The sequence below is a fragment of the Branchiostoma floridae genome, chromosome 14 (genome assembly GCF_000003815.2).
Source record: "Branchiostoma floridae strain S238N-H82 chromosome 14, Bfl_VNyyK, whole genome shotgun sequence".
NCBI classification, from domain to species: Eukaryota; Metazoa; Chordata; class Leptocardii; order Amphioxiformes; family Branchiostomatidae; genus Branchiostoma; species Branchiostoma floridae.
In genome coordinates this window covers 105,807-123,558 of record NC_049992.1, presented here as the reverse complement: position 1 = coordinate 123,558, position 17,752 = coordinate 105,807, and the positions used below count along the sequence as shown (strand labels likewise).

The 17,752-nt window shown below is 42.4% G+C and overlaps 2 protein-coding genes across 3 annotated transcripts in view; both read left to right on the top strand.

Moving 5' to 3' along the window:
• Nucleotides 1-1,825, top strand: part of LOC118430981 — a 2,624-nt gene extending 799 nt beyond the window's left edge. Inside the window, exon 3 of the mRNA XM_035842013.1 lies at nucleotides 1,075-1,825. Within this exon, the coding sequence (XP_035697906.1) occupies nucleotides 1,075-1,259 (185 nt within the window). The 3' untranslated portion in view covers nucleotides 1,260-1,825. The remainder of the gene's footprint in view (nucleotides 1-1,074) is intronic.
• A 1,698-nt stretch (nucleotides 1,826-3,523) lies between these two features.
• Nucleotides 3,524-17,752, top strand: part of LOC118430997 — a 16,062-nt gene continuing 1,833 nt past the window's right edge. Inside the window, exons 1-5 of one of the 2 annotated variants that reach the window (XM_035842043.1) lie at nucleotides 3,524-3,978; nucleotides 4,981-5,087; nucleotides 5,310-5,451; nucleotides 6,114-6,185; nucleotides 6,728-7,235. In XM_035842043.1, the coding sequence (XP_035697936.1) occupies nucleotides 3,636-3,978; nucleotides 4,981-5,087; nucleotides 5,310-5,451; nucleotides 6,114-6,185; nucleotides 6,728-6,915 (852 nt within the window). In that variant the 5' untranslated portion in view covers nucleotides 3,524-3,635 and the 3' untranslated portion in view covers nucleotides 6,916-7,235. Of the gene's footprint in view, nucleotides 3,979-4,980; nucleotides 5,088-5,309; nucleotides 5,452-6,113; nucleotides 6,186-6,727; nucleotides 7,236-12,933; nucleotides 13,053-14,232; nucleotides 14,375-17,752 lie in introns of those variants that run through there. The other variant, XM_035842042.1, reaches the window with a different exon arrangement.

Sequence of the window (17,752 nt, the reverse complement as noted above, 5' to 3'; positions counted from 1 at the left end):
AAATCCTGTCATGCTACCGATCATATGCCCTTCGGGAAAGGTACTGGGCACGACTTTCCTCACTACACCCAGGTGTAAAAATGCGGTTGGGGAGTAAAAAGGCGGTGCAGGGAGAAGGTTGTGCTCCCCTCCAATACCAACCCACTGTTTTATTTCTATGATTGTATGGAACACTTGTGCCAAGTTTCTGCACCAATCGCCTAGACTACTACCCCTACCGCCTTAAAAAGGCTATGAGACTATCTTTACCTTTAGAAGCCGATAAGAAGGAATGCCTGTCAGCTATGGCTAGCTTCCGGTAGTAGGTGATACACCGTCTGGAAAGTACTTTGGGGAGAGGGGTAGTTTTACGTCACAATACCGAGGCGTTGCTGATACAGTCAAACCTGCCCGAGCGACCACCTCTTCTTGGCGACCACCTGGCCATTACGACCGCTTTCTCTCGGTCCCGAAAATGTTCCCCATTGACGTAAGCATTAAGCGACCTCTTCACAAGGACCACCTGGTCAACGCGACCGCGACCGCCAATAATTGGGACCAAATCCCTGCCTATAACGACCTCGTCATTTTCAAACCTCGAGGTGTCATCGATTTTCAATGATAACTAGCGCGATTTTGTGCCGAATTCGGCCTGTTTGCGTCGGATTTTGACTGCCATTACGATGTTATGTTCAAAATAAAGATGGCGGCGGATGCACGTGCGTGTGCTTGCTATTTGCCATTAAACACAACGGAAACAATTTAAACTATGCATCGGGCATGTTGTGAGTTAATACTCTTCTAACCGACCACCTGACCAAATCGACCACTTTTTCCCGGTCCCCCGAGTGGTCGTCTTGGGCAGGGTTTACTGTATTAAGGATGCAGTTCAGGGTAAGAAATTATGAAAACTACCCGGCATCTTTCTTACATGCCATCAATTCACCTGGTACGCCATGTACGCACATGTATTTAACATCACGACGTAAAGAACTAGATGGATTACTTCGTTCTTGCGGTTAGATTTTTAAAATATGTTTTACGTATTATGTACTTTGTTGTTGTGCAAATAAATAATCATAACAAATTGTTTAGCTCCCCGGCAGAATCAAAATGGCGAGACCTCTGCCATCGGAGGAAAGGACGTAGCTTCGCCTGCTGAAACGACCCCTGCTCCGGAGAACAGGGCGACCAAGGTGACCGAAAGCAGCCGACCCCAAGACGATGAAGGCTCCGAGGTCTTCAGCGGTAAACCCCCTCCTGATCCCCGGGAGGTGTAGGCCTCAGCCCCCGGGAAGGGCTTCGAGGGCTCCGGTCCTCCAAGTGATGAAACCCTGGGCGCCGACTCCATTGCATGAACGGAAGAAAGCGTGGAAACAAGACATGGCCTTATAGTGTGCCATCGCATGCTTAGTTAAAATCATTTGCTTCTTCGTATCATTTAATGCTGTATTTATTGTATTTCGATAGCTACCCATGGATTTTCTTAATCATATACATTTCGTAATCATAAGTTCAATTGATCACACATTCACACACACACACACACACACACACACACACACACACACACACACAAATAAGCAGCGTACAGAAATATATAAATTTATGATATTTAAGCTTCAGAAATAATATTCTACTGAAGCTTATGGCTGTTCTAGTTTGAAATGTTGCAGGAAAATTGTTATAAAATATCATTGCAAATTTAAGATGACTACTAGCATGAGAAATGTTTTGCTTGGATATAAAACAACTAAATTTGAAAGAAAGAAAGCATACGGCTTCAAGCTGTGGTAAATGATTGTGTTATCGTACAGTCAAACCTGGATTTAGCAACCACATAAGGGACTGACTAAAAGGAAAAACTGTTACTGAGGACAGGTGGTTGGTCAGGACAGCGTCGGGTTAATTGTATGTTTGTAAAACTGGACGGGACTGTTTTTATTTATTTTTTATTTCTTTTTTATTTATTTGAAAATTGATGCCCGAAGGCTAATTGTAAGGGTACAGACAGTAAAAAGTAACAAGTGTCTATTCTATACAGCTATCTATATACATGATTCTACATAGTTTACTGGGAGGTTTGACTTCTTCTTTTGAGACAGTGGCTGAGGAAAAGTCCCACGTCTTTAATTACTAGTGGGTTCTGTGATTTTAACAGGAATATAGCTTTTTGAAGGTCTACCAACTGGTGAAAAGTTGGAAATATTGTATTGATTGTGTCGAAAGGGTTGTTTCTTATGCCTGGAGGTGATAGTCTGCATCACGGAAGGTGTATGCGCGCCCAGGTTTGACTGTACGGTCCTTATTGAATGAAATGCTGTTTCTCCACTTATTATCAACCTGTTTAGGACTTGTAACGTTAAGCATGCATCAGAAGGGACAAGAATACACAAGAGGGTTATGGTGAAATTAAATCAGCTAACTATGAAATAACTGTTACTTCGCTTGTGCCATTTGTTAGATTGCATGTGTCAGAACTGTGTAAAGACATGCATGATGAATAAAAGATATTTATATCTACGGTAGCGTCTCCCGTTTTTTTCTATTGCAGACACGCACCCATTATTTTCATGCAATAATGCTGTATGATGTACTTTCCACTCACCGGCCATGTAATCTCTTTCAGTGCTCATTTCAATGAACACAACTAGGTCTGTCAAATATTCACGACAACCGCTTTCTTTGCTAATACTTTTATACTTAGAACACATTATCATTTAGGTAAAATTGCGTAAAATAATCTTCATACATACAGCCAGGCGAAAGGATAGAACACAAATACAACACCTACAACAACAATCATTAATCTCACACTCTCATTAATACTTATAAACAATAAAACCGTCGCCATCGCAATAGTTTTTATTACCATACTTATTTTGAGTATGTGTGTTTTAGAGGATCCGGCTTGGTAGAAGAAATCTATATTCCTGTTGCCGGATCCTCTCAGAACATTTCTGAAAATCCGAATAGATAAATAAACAGATCCGGCCTGCTTCAATGTTTGTCTTGGTAAGGCCTGGGAAAATTAAAGTGGTGTTTACTATCACAGTCCTCCAAAAATTTACGGTAGGGAGTTTTTCATCTTTTTCTTTGTTTTAGTGGTTTCAGACGATGTGGCTCAATAGCAATAGCAACTGTTTAACAACGTCAACTGGGACAATTTTGCCAACTTCATATTTTCATCATACAGGTGCATTGTACAAGTACTTGGGCTTGTTAGGTTTGTTTGTATAGCTTTTCTATTGAAACAGAAATCTAGGAGTAAATGTTGCAAAATGCATCTAGAACTTTGTCTTTACTCAGGTCGATAAAGCCATACTCCTTAAAGCGCCAGCGGTCGACAGAAAAAAAGGTAAGGTCGGTAGGATTTGTGTTGCTAGACTCCGGCTGTTTTGACGTGTTTTAGGCGTTTTTATCCGGCTTTTTGTATCGTTTTCTTTATGTTTTGCAGGAAGACATCAAGATATAGGTACAAAATAGAAAGCCCGATAAAATGCCCCAAAATACGCCAAAACAGGTAGAGCCGAACCTCCGCTTGGAGAGTAGAGTCGGCCGGGTAGCAGGAAACACAGAACACGTTTTGCCTGGCCTGAAGAATTGTCCGGGACGGCTGGGATTGTCAGTCAGGAAGGGGACGCGCCGTCTACAACATGTCGGCTTCGTGGGTCTTCTTGTTCGGTTTGCTCCTTGGAGTTTCAGTGCAAGTGGTGCACGGAAACTTTTTTGATGGACTAAAAGAAGGATTAAGTAATTTTGGCGATGGTGCAAAGGAGTGGGGGGAGGGAGTTGGCGATAGCTTCAGGAATTTTGGAAAAGGAGCGTGGGATAAAATAAATCAATGGAAGGATTCGGCTATGGATAAATTCTTGAGTTCCGACTCGATACCTGAGAGAGTAAAAGGGTGGATAAGAGGTGGTGATTATTCGGATGCCAAAGTAGACGAACTCGTGGGAAAGATTCTACCTGAGGCCTGGAACGCAAGGAAATTAGAAGGTACGTTTATTACTGACCGTTCTCAGACCGACAAATATATATTTCGACAGCGTTTGTCTGTCTTATCCTATTTGGGCATCCAGCCCTGTTAATTTAGGGCGCGGTGACATAGTTCGTGCGATCGCCGTACAATTTGATGCCATATAGCATAGGATTTTTCAAGCAGGCCGTGACAGAACCAACCACTAACATGGATTCAAAACAGCGTTTTGTGTACCTACACCAAAACAGTTGAACTTTGCAGGAGATGTATATTTTTGTCCCCCAAATTGCCCGACTGAGTTAACGATGGAACGACAATCGCACGACATATGTGACCACGCCATAGTCCCATAAAAGTCTTTTATCCTCTATTTGGGAATATTTCGCACGGGCGTCATCAATTTTGAGTTTCAACGTATCAGTATATGTTTCATCATTTTAAAAGATGTGTATTATTAAATCTCCAGAACCCTGGGCCTCTCTTGCGTGCATTTTGAGGTTCAAAGTGTACCGTAACTGCCGAGTGGTCGGGTGACGGTGCATGGATAATATTCGCACTTCCACACCGGGCTTTTAAACTATCAGACACGAAAATGTAGTCTAATCTGCACATTATGTCTTGATTCGCATCCTGCCAGGTGTACCCTCTCTCTTCGGGATTTTTTCCCGCTAAATATCAATCAGGTCGTGCCCTTTAGTCAGTAGATTAATGGCTTGTATTGTTCTTAGTTTTTCCCTTACAGGCCGCCCGCCACGTTTGTCCATGTCTGAGAGAGGACAGTTAAAATCTTCTGCCATATTTATATGGCAGGTGGAGTTTTCTCTACGCTTAGCCCTTATGTCTTGAAAAAACATAATGTTCTGTAATTTCGTTTGGGGCATAAAGATTAACAAAATATGTTTGTTCACCAGAATTGAACACGCTCGGGCCTAGAAAGCTCGAGGAACTTGTGAATTCCGGCGCCGGCAAGATACCTGAAAGATATTTACAGGAGTTAATACATATAATTGACCTTCCAGGCGAGTGCAAGCTGGGGCTGGGAGGGGCTGATGATGAGGGGAACCAGAAGCTCTGGCTGTTTCGTCTGGGCGAGAATGGGGGCGAGCTGGTCAGCACGGATGCACGGGTAGGTCCTAGCCTCCGTTAATATAAGGGGGTGAGGGGGTGTGTGGTTGCATGCTATACAGCGCGAGCCTCCGTGTGTGTGTGTGTGTCCGTTAGGGGGGGGGGGGGGCATGCTGTACAGTACGACCGCACGGGTAGGTCCTACCATCCATTGGGGGGATGCTATTATTATGATCATCATCATCATTAATACTGTTACTATTATTATAATCATCATCATCAGGGCGATGGACGCAACTTTACGAAGTTCTCCGGTACCCGGGAGGAGGTGGCTAGGGCCATTAAAAAAGTGGCTTCTGAAGGGCAGGACGAAATCATCGTGCCGGGCAATGATCTCACCGGGGAACAGCCGGTGATGTGGAAAGGTTGGTATTGAACGGGTTTGTGGAAAAGGCTGGGCCCTGTACCTCGGTTGGCTTCCCCGCCAGGTTACCCTTCGTGGGCCCCAGAGGTATGTATGGGGTTTGACCTTTCATGGATCTTTTATACCTAAAACTGGGTAAATGACAGTTTCAGCTAAGGATGCAACAGTTTTATCATATTTATAAGGGATGGGGAGTTGTTAGGAAAGCAGGAATGAACAATCAACATCCGCTACAGGAATACTGCACTCTTCCCTGCGCTTATACTGCCAATCAGGCCTAAGATAATTATGGTGGCTATTAGTCACGCCCTGCATGACAGAAAGGAGCAACACAAACAACACTATACATGTACATTGTGCAAACACACACAAATTTGGTAAATGATGAGGAAAGATTAGTATTGTAGAGCGACACAGAATGTATGGGGATTTTCCATACCTTTATTTGATGATCTTTTGCTAATGGTATGTAAAATGTTGATTGTCATGTCCCAACCCAGTGTATATTTTTGAGAGAGAGAAAGACAGAGAGAGACAGAGAGAGAGAGATAATAAGAAAACCATCTGCTTGCGGAGAGAGAGAGAGAGAGAGAGAGAGAGAGAGAGAGAGAGAGAGAGAAAGACTGGTAATTTCGCTTTAATTCTGTCTTTCCCTTTACACAGTTAAAGATGACAAGATCTTCCGGGGAGAAGTTGTCGCCTCCTGCAACGTCGAAACGAGGAGTAAGATTAAAGGTGGGCAAATATCAACTCTACTCTGCCTGTGGTGCACTTCTGGCTAATCTTGGATAGGCGTATAAGTGGGGCCATTTGGGTACCTCCAGGGCGTGTGGCTCTAAACCTAGAGGCCCCGAGTTCAACTCCTACCATACTACCGAATCTATGCTCTTGGGAAAGGCTATTTACACAACTTTCCCCAATCCTCAACAGTGTAAAAATGGGTACCTGGCTACGTCGTACTAATTTGTATAGATTATCCTATACAGTGCTACCTGAAAAAGTTTTTTCTTTAATCAAGTGTAAATGCTAGCTCCAAATTCTAACGTTGTCTTTTCACTTTTGTCTTTCTGATACAAAATGACAAATAAAAATACATTCTATGTATTCCTATACTTTATTATCTATTTTCATAAGACTTTTGCTTAGTAAAGAGGAAGAGGTCATAGAATAAACGAAATAAGCTTGTCCCTTTATTATCCATTATTTATCGTATTATGTGTAAGGTTCTTTCCTTTTGAACAAATAAACAAACGAAACTATTTGTTTATCTCTTCAAGATCGCACCAGACAGGTTCAAAATGGCGGGACCTCAACCATCGGAGGAAAGGATGTAGCTTGGCCTGCTGAAACGACCCCTGCTCCGGAGAACAGGGCGACCAAGGTGACCGAAAGCAGCCGACCCCAGGACGATGAAGGCTCTGAGGTCTTCAGCGGTAAATATTCGCCTGACCCCCGGGAGGTGTAGGCCTCAGCTCCCGGGAAGAGCTTAAAGGGCTCCGGTCCCCCTGGGCCCCGATGAAACCCTGGGCCCGGGCACCGACCCCATTGCATGAAAGGGAGAAAGCGTGGAATCAAGACATGGCCTTGTAGTGTGCCATTGCATGCTTAGTTAAAAGCATTTGCTTCTTCGTATCATTTAATGCTGTATTTATTGTATTTCAATAGCGACACATGGATTTTCTTAATCATATACATTTCGTAATTATAAGTTCAATTGATCACACATGCACACACAGATACACACACATGCACACACACACACACACACACAAACACAAACACAAACACATAGAGCAGATAGAGACACAAACAGGCATACAAACATACACACACACAAATAAACAGCGTACAGAAATATATACTTTTATAATATTTAAGCTTCAGAAATAATATTCTACTGAAGCTTATGGCTGTTCTAGTTTGAAATGTTGCAGGAAAATTGTTATAAAATATCATTGCAAATTTAAGATGACTACTAGCATGAGAAATGTTTTGCTTGGATATAAACAACTAAATTTGAAAGAAAGAAAGCAGACGGCTTCAAGCTGTGGTAAATGATTGTGTTATCATACAGTCAAACCTGGATTCATCAACCACATAAGGGACTGAGAAAAAACTGTTACTGAGGACAGGTGGTTGCTAAAGCCGGCTTTACAAATCAAGAATTTAGCTCGGCCGAGTTGTCAGCGAGCTCTAAATTACGAGGGCACGACCCTGATGCCTACGGACAAATGGAAGAGTTTCTTTGTTGGCATCAGGGTCATACCTCCTTGTAATTTAGAGCTCGCTGACAACTAGGCCGAGCTAAAATCTTGATTTGTAAACGGGGCTTTAGGACAGCGTTGGGTTACATGTAATTGTATGTTTGTAAAAATGGACGGGATGTGGCTTATGACTGAAGGTGATAGTCTGCATCACGGAAGGTGTGTGTGCGCCCAGGTTTGACTGTACGATCCTTACTGAATGAAATGCTGCTTCTTCACTTATTATCAACCTGTTTAGGATTTGTAACGTTAAGCATACATCAGAAGGGACAAGAGGGTTATGGTGAAATTAAATCAGCTAACTATGAAATAACTGTTGCTTCGCTTGTGCCATTTGGCAGATTGCACGTGTCAAAACTGTGTAAAGACATGCATGATGAATAAAAGATATTCATATCAATGGTATCGTCTCCCTTTTTTTTCTCCTATATATACAAAACAGACAGGCATCCATTTTTTAAATGAAACTAGAGTTCGGGGACCTCATACCTCCATGAAATATTTATTGCTTTTTTGTGGATGGTATGTATGTTTATAGTCGGTTGTATTTGATAGTAATGGTTATATAATATAAATGTTATGGGAAAGTAGTGGTGTATTTATTTAATGACACAGAGGATGTCCATCTGATTAGTAATTATCAAAATGTGACACTTAATTGTGTAATGTGCGTTTAAGAGGTCGACGGCATATGGTAGCGTGGTGTTCCTTAAGCTTGATGTTTGGCATTTAAAATGTCTAAGGTTGTCAGCATTATTGAGGTTCGACTATGTGCCTCAGAGCTGTGTGGTGGGAGGAAGTTGGCAAAGTCAGAAAGAAGAAGGGATGTGGCCAACTTTAGTCAGATGGTGATTTGATTTTCCACCAATATGTCATAACATCAGCTGTTCACACGGTACAAAAACGAGATGCATACTTTCCTCTGACAGCCCTACACCAACTGTAAGATGAATACTTGGCGCCAACCCCGTCTGCTAAAAAACAAGTACCATTGGCTACGAAAGAGACAACTAACAACTGTCCCTTATCGTAACAAAATTAGAACAACTGTGTCGCCCATAAAACTTCTGACACCCAACCCAGATGAGAGGACCTAATGGCATTTTAATCACCATGTCACTCAAATTAGCAGTACAGTATGTGAGACATCCATACCTGTTAAGCATTATCGTTAAATGTACCTCAACTTCTTACAATTATACTTACGCTTCACATCTCCATGATATCCTAAGCAGACATAAATAAAACTAATTATCATATTAAAACAACTCGGGGTTACCCAAACAGCTGTCACCTCACCATCTGCTTGAAGCTAAGCCCATTAACAAACACATAAAGCATGATGCCTGTACCAATATATCTCAAATATAGGGGTGATTTCTGATATCATTACATCGATTATAACGACAGATGATAACGACAGATACGGCTCCCAAAATCTCATCGATTCGAGCTTTTATCACACTCCACCAACACAACAAGTATGAAACCAATCCATCCAGCCGTTCTTGAGTAATCATCTACACAGACAGAGACACATAACAGAAAATATAACCTCCATTCCATGACATTTCATGGAGGTAATTATACTGTATGTTGTACATCCGACTCGCCATGTAATCTCTTTCAGTGCTCATTTCATGGAACACAATGAAGATGTCTGTAAAATATTCACGACATCCACATGCAATGAATGATTAATATGACTTAGTGAGAAATGATTCCACTCGCAATTTTAATGTGACGTTTTACATAACTTCTATAGAGGTAACAAATTAGTTGACTTGGCTGGCAATAGTCGTGTTGCGTGTGTGTGTGAGCTTCCTTGTATGTGACTAAGAAATGACATAGTATGTATATGTCTGACATGGCCATTAACATATTCATCAAATGCTACAATAGCTCTGCTAAGACTTTTATACTTTGAACTCATTGTTATTTAGGTAGAAGAGATGATCAACTGATATCTTTTATGCAAATGAGGACCTCATTTGTATAATCAATGAGAATCATTTATAATAGTCAACTCGTCTCAAAAAAATCACCTTTCTTGTTGACAGCAATGACCTACAAACATCCATCGCGTAAACCATTCTTCATACGTCAGGCGAAAGGATAGCACACAAATACAACAGACTTACAACAACAATCATTAATACTTATAAACAATAAAAACGTCGCCATGGCAATAGTTTTTTATTACCACACTTATTTTGATTATGTTTCTGTGTTTTAGAGGATCCGGCTTGGTAGAAGAAATCTATATTCCTGTTGCCGGATCCTCTCAGAACATTTCTGAAAATAGAATAGATAAATAAACAGATCCGGCCTGCTTCAATGTTTGACTGGTAAGGCCTGAGAAAATAAACGTGGTGTTTACTATCACAGCCTTCCTAAAATTACGGTAGGCAGTTTTTCATCTTTTTCTTTGTTTTTGTGGTTTCAGACGATGTGGCTCAATAGCAATGGCAACTGTTTAACAACGTCAACTGGGACAATTTTGCCAACTTCATATTTTCATCATACAGGTGCATTGTACAAGTACTTGGGTTTGTTAGGTTTGTTTGTATAGCTTTTCTATTGAAACAGAAATTTCGGAGTACATGTTGCAAATTGCATCAAGAACTTTATCTTCACTCAGTTGTTTGGTCAAAAAAGCCATACTCCTTACTATGCGCCAACGGTCGACAGAAAAAAGGGTCGGCAGGTTTTGCTAGGGTCGGCACTCTCCCTGTAGAGGTTCGGATCCGGCGGTTTTGACGTGTTTTAGGCGATTTTATCGGCCTTTTTGTATATATTTTTTTTAAATATCATGCGTCAAGACATCAAGAAACGGTACAAAATAGAGAGCCCGATAAATGCCTAAAAATATGTCAAAACAGCCGGAGCCGAAGCCCCGCTTGGAGAGTAGAGTCAGTCGGGTAACAGGAAACACAGAACACGTTTCGCCTGGCCTGAAGAATTGTCAGGGACGGCTGGGGTTGTCAGTCTGGAAGCACGCTCGGTCTGCAACATGTCGGCTTCGTGGATCTTCTTACTCGGTTTGCTCCTTGGAGTTTCAGCGCAATTGGTGCACGGAAACTTTTTTGATGGACTTAAAGAAGGATTTGGTAATTTTGGCGACAGTGTAAAGGGGTGGGGGGAGGGAGTTGGCAATATCTCCAGGGCGTTTGGTAAAGGAGCGTGGGATAAAATTAATAAATGGAAGGATGCGGCCATGGAGAAATTCAACAATTCCGACGTGATACCTGAAAATGTAAGAGAGTGGATAAGAAGTGGTGATTATTCGGATGCCAACGTAGACGACCTCGTGGAAAAGATCCCGCCTAAGGCCTGGAACCTGATGAAATTAGAAGGTACGCACTTTACCGACCGTTCTCAGACTGACAAATATATAGTTTAGACAGCGTTTGTGTGTCTGCCTGTCTGTCTGTCTGTCTCATCATAGATGGGCATCCAGTCTTGTTAACTTAGGGCGCGGTCACATAGGTCTTGCGATCGACGTACGATTTTGATGCCATAGGATTTTTAAGCATACCGTGACAGAACCAACCACCAACATGGATCCAAAACAGCATTTTGTGTACCAAGACAGTTGAACTTTGCAGGAGACGTATATTTTTGTCCTCCAAATTACCCGACCCGAGTTGGCGATCGAACGACAATCGCACGAAATATATGTGACCACGCAATAGTCCCAAAGAAGTCTTTTATCCTCTATTTGGGAATATTTCGCACGGGCCTCATCAATTTTGAGTTTCAACGTTTCAGTATATGTCTTATCATTAAGAACAAATGTCTGTAAGAATCAAACAACAGTGCTCAGGGTCAAAAAATCGATTTGGCTCATAATTTGCACAGTGATAGTACTTGGCCCACAACCCCTCAAAATAGCTTTCTTTGCGGTTAAAGCTCATTGTTGCCATGGCAACAGTCCAAACAAGTTTTGAGGCCATTTTCACAGGTTTTTGCATGTCAGCAACATGGGAATTGGCCAAGTTTAGGACCCGATCACTACCAAATGCTTTAACGCAACGACAAATGGAAAAGGATCTTGTTAGAATGATGTCTAGGATTGTACAAAATAGGTATGATGTTGATGTACATGTAGCTTTCAGTCCATGGGCAACCTCAAAACGCCCAACGTTGAGGAGCAATAAGTCTCAAAGTGGTAAATATTTTTGCTTGAAATTTATAAGAGCCATAGATACATAAAATAGCTATAAAATGAATCCTTGCAAAGTTTGGGTTTTTATTTTGGTAGCGTGTGGTTGTCATCAGAAGTAGGTCACTTTCCGTGATTTTGAAAAAATGAGATTTTTTGCCAACTTTGACGGACGAAATCTGACAAACTAAGATGTTTCTGTGGTTCATATTTCTGTCAAATGTAGACCTTAATATCATCTATCGACTGCATGCTTGCTAAAGTTTTTATGTATTTCCTCAGCCGTATGGCTGTCCCTCGAAGTAGGTCATTTTTACACTTATTCCCAGATTTGGATTTTGGGCCGTCTTTCAGGTGATGAAAACACCAAAAGTAGATTCTATTTCTGACTCCACTTTTTATCAGATAAAGACCTTAGTATTGTCTGTTGAATGAATGGTTTTAATGTCTGGGGTCTTGTTTCATTGAAGTGTAGTTGTCTCTGAAAGTAGGTCACCTGTCCCTAAAATTGGATTTTGGGCTGTCTTTGAGATGGAGATAAAAACATCCAAGAGATTTTTTCTGACTCTACTTTTTATTAGGTGTACACCTTAGTGCTTTCTATCAAATGAATGGTTCTAATGGGTGGGTTCTTATTGTATTGCTGTGTGGCTCTAACAAAGTAGGTCATACTTTATACTTGTCCCAATTTTTGGCTATCACCGACCATGCGCTGATGTTTTCACTATAGTTATATGGCAGGTGGAATTTTCACTAAGCTTAGCCCTTACGTCTTGAAAAAACATATACTGTTCTGAAATTTCGTTTGGGGCATAAAGATTAACAAAATATATTTTTTCACCAGAATTGATCACGCTCGGGCCTAGAAAGTTCAACGAACTTGTGAATTCCGGCCACGGCAAGATACCTCCAAGATGTTTACAGGAGTTAATACGTATAAGGAATTCGAAAGTCGAATTTAAGGACGCGGCTGTGAAGAAAGGCATGGACGCGGCTGTACGACAGTGGATATTATTCGGTGATTGTTCGGATGCCAACGTAGACGACCTCATAGACGAGTCCAAGTGCGCATGCAAGCTGAAGCTGGGAGGGGCTGATGCCGAGGGGAACCAGAAGCTCTGGCTGTTCCGTTCGGACGAGAAGGGGGGCTTGCTGTACAGCACGGACGCACGGGTAGGTCCTAACTAATCTCCTAGCAGATCCTACGATGGCATAGGATAATATCATAAAGCTGACCAAGGAGTTCATTTGGCAAGCGTGGGATCTGCCTCAGAACGCATTAGTCAAAGGATATTATCAGGCAGTTACCGACGGTTGTCGAATGAACTCCTTGGCCAGCTTAATTCCTTGGTCAGCTTTGTTATACTGTCTTATTCCACTCAGCAGCCACTGTAGGATCTGCTGGGAGATTAGGTCTTAGCTAGCCTCTACCAGGCTCCGTGGGTTGCTGGTCAAATAGTACAAATTGGACAAAGAGAAGGAGTAGTATGCAAGGGGAGTCCAGAGGAGCCAGTACGCGACCCGCGGAACATAGCAACTCCGCACAAGTTCCGTGGGTCGCGAACTGACTCCTTTGGTCGGCCAACTGCTCTAGCACACTATTCCCTCTATTAGTCCAATTTCTACTATTTGACCAGCGATCCGCGGAGCCTGGTAGAGGCTAGGCCCCAGTCGGATATTATCAAAGGAGCACTAATAAACTTCAGAACCTTCCTGCCGTATTTCTACCTTGCCGTAGTGGGGTGATATTTTCCGATGGAATACGTATCGGTGAATTATATAATTAGCTGCCTTTTTGCGTTTAATTCCACTTTTGACGAATCATGCGACGTGTTTTGTAAAATAGTATGACACTCACTAAACCTATACAGACCCTACCTATGCATTTCCTATACGTATGGACACTGCCTTCGTTGTGAGTATTTTCAGCACAAATGAGGGGCGATGTGCTCACCGAGGAGGCAGTTGTTCATGAGATATCAAAGAAGAGACTTTCTTATCGCCCCTGAAATTAGTTCTGCAACCCAACTTTTGTAAGGCTTCGTCAGGCACAAAGTATTTAGCGATGCATAATGATTGATGTGTTATCGGTACTTACTATTATAATTATCATCATCATTATTATTATTATCATTATTATTATTACTACTACTACTACTACTAATATTATCATCATCATCATTATCGACATCATCATCATTATCGACATCATCATCATCATCATCATCATCATCATCATCATCATCATTATCGACATCATCATCATCATTATCATCATCATCATCATCATCATCATCATCATCATCATCATCATCATCATTATCCACATCATCATCCACGTCACCATCACCAGGGCGATGGACGCAGCTTTGCGAGGTTCCGCGGTACCTGGCAGGAGATGCGCAAGGCGATGAATGAAGTGGCTCCTGAAGGGCAGGACAAGGTCACTGTGCCGGGCAATCAACTCAACGGGAACCAACCGGTGATGTGGAAAGGTTGGTATTGAACGGGTTGACGGAAAAGGCTGGGGCTGCAGGTAGGTTGGCAACCCTGCCGTGTTGCCCTTTTTGGGCCCAGGGGTATGGATAGGGTTTGGCCATTTATGGATTTATTTTTTTTTAGCTGAAACTGGGTAAGTGGCAATTCCAGTGGGGGAGATACACCGCACTGAATGAACAGCACCCACTGCAGGTGCCCCCAGTTCTTTAACTGCACTCTTTCCTGCGACTATACTGCCAGTCAGGCCTAAGATAAATATCTATTTATTTATGGTGGCTATTAGCCACGCCCTGCATGACAGAAAGGGGTAACACAAACACTCTACATGTACATTGTACAAAGACAACCACATTCGGTAAAAGATGTGGTAAGGTTGGTATTGTAGAGGGGTATAGACTATTGAAATGTTTGGAACTTTTCATACCTTTATTTGACGTACATCTCTGTTAATGGTATATAAGATATGTTGATTGTAATGTCCCAACACACTGTATGTAATTCATATGAGAGAGCAATGGATGGTGTACCGGTTTATTGTTTATTGTTTATTGTTCATTCACTCCTTTAGTTGTTAACATAACAATGCAGCAACTAATCTTCCAGGAGTAATACACATAAAACACATACAGTTTGCAACATACACACATACAACATGTCAATAAAAAATCATTAAACAAAACACATGTGCCTTATCCAACAATCATCAATCATCAAGCCCCTCATGTGTCTTTAGCTAAGTCTCGCATATGTTTCACCAGCTGCCGTCTGAAAATCCTGGATGTGTTCGCAGTTTGCAGCTCATGTGATAGTTTGTTCCAATCTGTTGCTGCTCTATATGTGAAGGATTTTTTCAGGCTGTTTGTTTTTGGTTTTTCAGTTCTTAAGTTTTTCCGTGCCGCGTGTCTCGTGTGATAACTATGCTGGTCCGATACCAAATGTAGTCTACTGTACAATGAAGACGGCTTCCTGGCAAGGAGTACCTTGTGAAATGTACACATGCTGCTTACATAGAGTCTTTCGCTCACAGTTAACCATGATAAGACATTGTGCATATGCTTGATCGGGGTGCGGTTAGTTCCCAAGGTAAGTCTGCCTGCTTTATTCTGCATCACTTGTAGCGCGGTGATGTTCTTTTGTGTAGTAGAAGCCCAAACCGCTGCACAGTAGTCAAGATGTTGCAAGGTAAGTGTTTCTGTTAACATTTTCACTAAGGACTGATCCAAGTATGCTACACTCCTTCTGATGGCGCCCAGGGACCTAGCCATTTTCTTTATGGTTTCTTCTACATGGCGGTCCCACGTGAGACACTCATCCAAGGTGCTCCCAAGTAGCTTCATTGTTGTTACTTGTTGTATAGGACATCCGTCAGCAAACAAGGTGAGTTTCGGTTTCTTTGACATTTTGGGTCTACTCCCAAGCAACATACACATTGTCTTATTTGCATTCAAGAACAGTCTGTTTAGCCTCACCCAGTTACATATATTATTCAAATCTTCCTGTAAATTGACCGTTACTGTCTCCACTGATGGTGAGCACGTGTATGCAGATGTGTCGTCTGCATACATTTCGGGGATCGTTTCCCTCACGGCAAAAGGTAGGTCATTTGTAAATATTGTGAACAGCAGGGGGCCAAGGCAACTACCTTGGGGTACGCCACAATTAACCTCCCTAAACGGTGAGTTCGTGCCGTTGAAGTGTACACACTGTTCTCTTCCTGCTAGGTAACTGTCCATCCAATGCACTGCTGTGTCTGAGAAACCGTAGCACGCCAGTTTTTGTAACAGAAAGCTGTGATCCACCAAGTCAAAGGCAGCGGAAAAATCCAAGAATATGACCCCGACGATGTTACCCTGGTCGATCTTACGATACCAGTCATCTACTAGTTGCAAGAGTGCAGTGCATGTCGAGTGATGTTTTCTGTAGGCGTGTTGGTGGGGTGACATCAGGTCATTCACTATGAAATAGTCCGATATTTGAGAACTCACAACTTTCTCCATCACTTTACTGAAAGCAGGTAAGAGACTTATTGGTCTGCTGTTCGGCCCGCTTAAGCGAGTCGTAGCCGACTTGGGCAGAGGAACAACCTTGGCTCTTTTCCATGCCGTCGGATACTCAGAGGTAATGAGCGATAAGTTTATGATGTAGCAAAGTGGTCTGGCAATTTGATCGGCAGCCAACCTTAACAGCTTGTTGTCGACATTGTCAAGTCCAGTAGCTTTCCCATCAGATAAGGACAGAAGGTGTTTGTGGATCTGTTCCCAATGTGTCAGTTGAAAGTCAAAACTACAGTCCTTTCCCACCATGACCTTATCCCTTATCAGCTGGAGAAGGTCCCCGTTTGTTTGCGAGTCCAACCCTGCTCTCAGAGAGTTCACCTTCTGCGTAAAGAATGAGTTGAAGTAGTCCGCTACGTCACCTGCCTTAGTGAGGATCTCTCCGTCCCGCTCTACAGTACAGGCTGACCGACGATGCCCTCTACCCATCATTCCATTCAGTGTTCTCCACATTTCCTTTGGGTCATTTCTGGACTCAGCTATCTTAGATTTGAAGTACGCGGCTTTCTTTTTCCGATTTAGTTTGACAGCTGCATTCCTTAGTTTCTTGTATATGCAGATGTCTGAAACGAGGCCTGACGCAAGAGCTTCCTTCTTAGCGTCATCTCTGAGCCTCATTACTTCTCGAAGTTCATCGTCCACCCAACCTGCCGGGTTCGAACTCACAGTCCGTCTTTTAGCAGGAGCATGTTGATCGGCTACATTGCAAAACAATGTTGTAAACAGGTGCAGTGCTTCATTTACATCTGACTCATCGTATACAATGTGCCAAGGTACCATGCTCATGTCTTGCTGGAAGTCTTCCGGGTTGAACTTACTGTAGGTTCTTTTATAGACAACATGTGGCTGAGTCTTTGGAACCTTAGTCTTCCTTGTGAGGTAGATGATGTTGTGATCCGTAAAACCCAGAGGCGTTGACTTTGTTGTTGTGCACCTTTCCTTGCAGTTTGTAAAAGCCAGATCGATACACGTAGATGTTCTGTGGCCGTTCTTGTTAACTGTAATCCTGGTAGGGTCTGACACAGTTTGAGAAAGGTTGCATCTTACTGCAGTCTGTGCTAGTCGTTCCTTCAGTGGACACTCTGAGTTAGACCAATTAACATTAAAGTCCCCTAGTACGAAGACTTCTTTGTTCGTGTCTGTTGCGTTGTCAATTGCATCCAAAATGTTATTGAAGTACTGAATTGAAGATCCAGGTGGTCTGTAAACACAACCGATCAGCATTGGTGCAGACCGCGGTATATTAACCTCTAGCCAGAGCATTTCCCACATTATCATATTCAGTTCATTTCTCTCTTTCAAGATAGCCCGTCACGTATC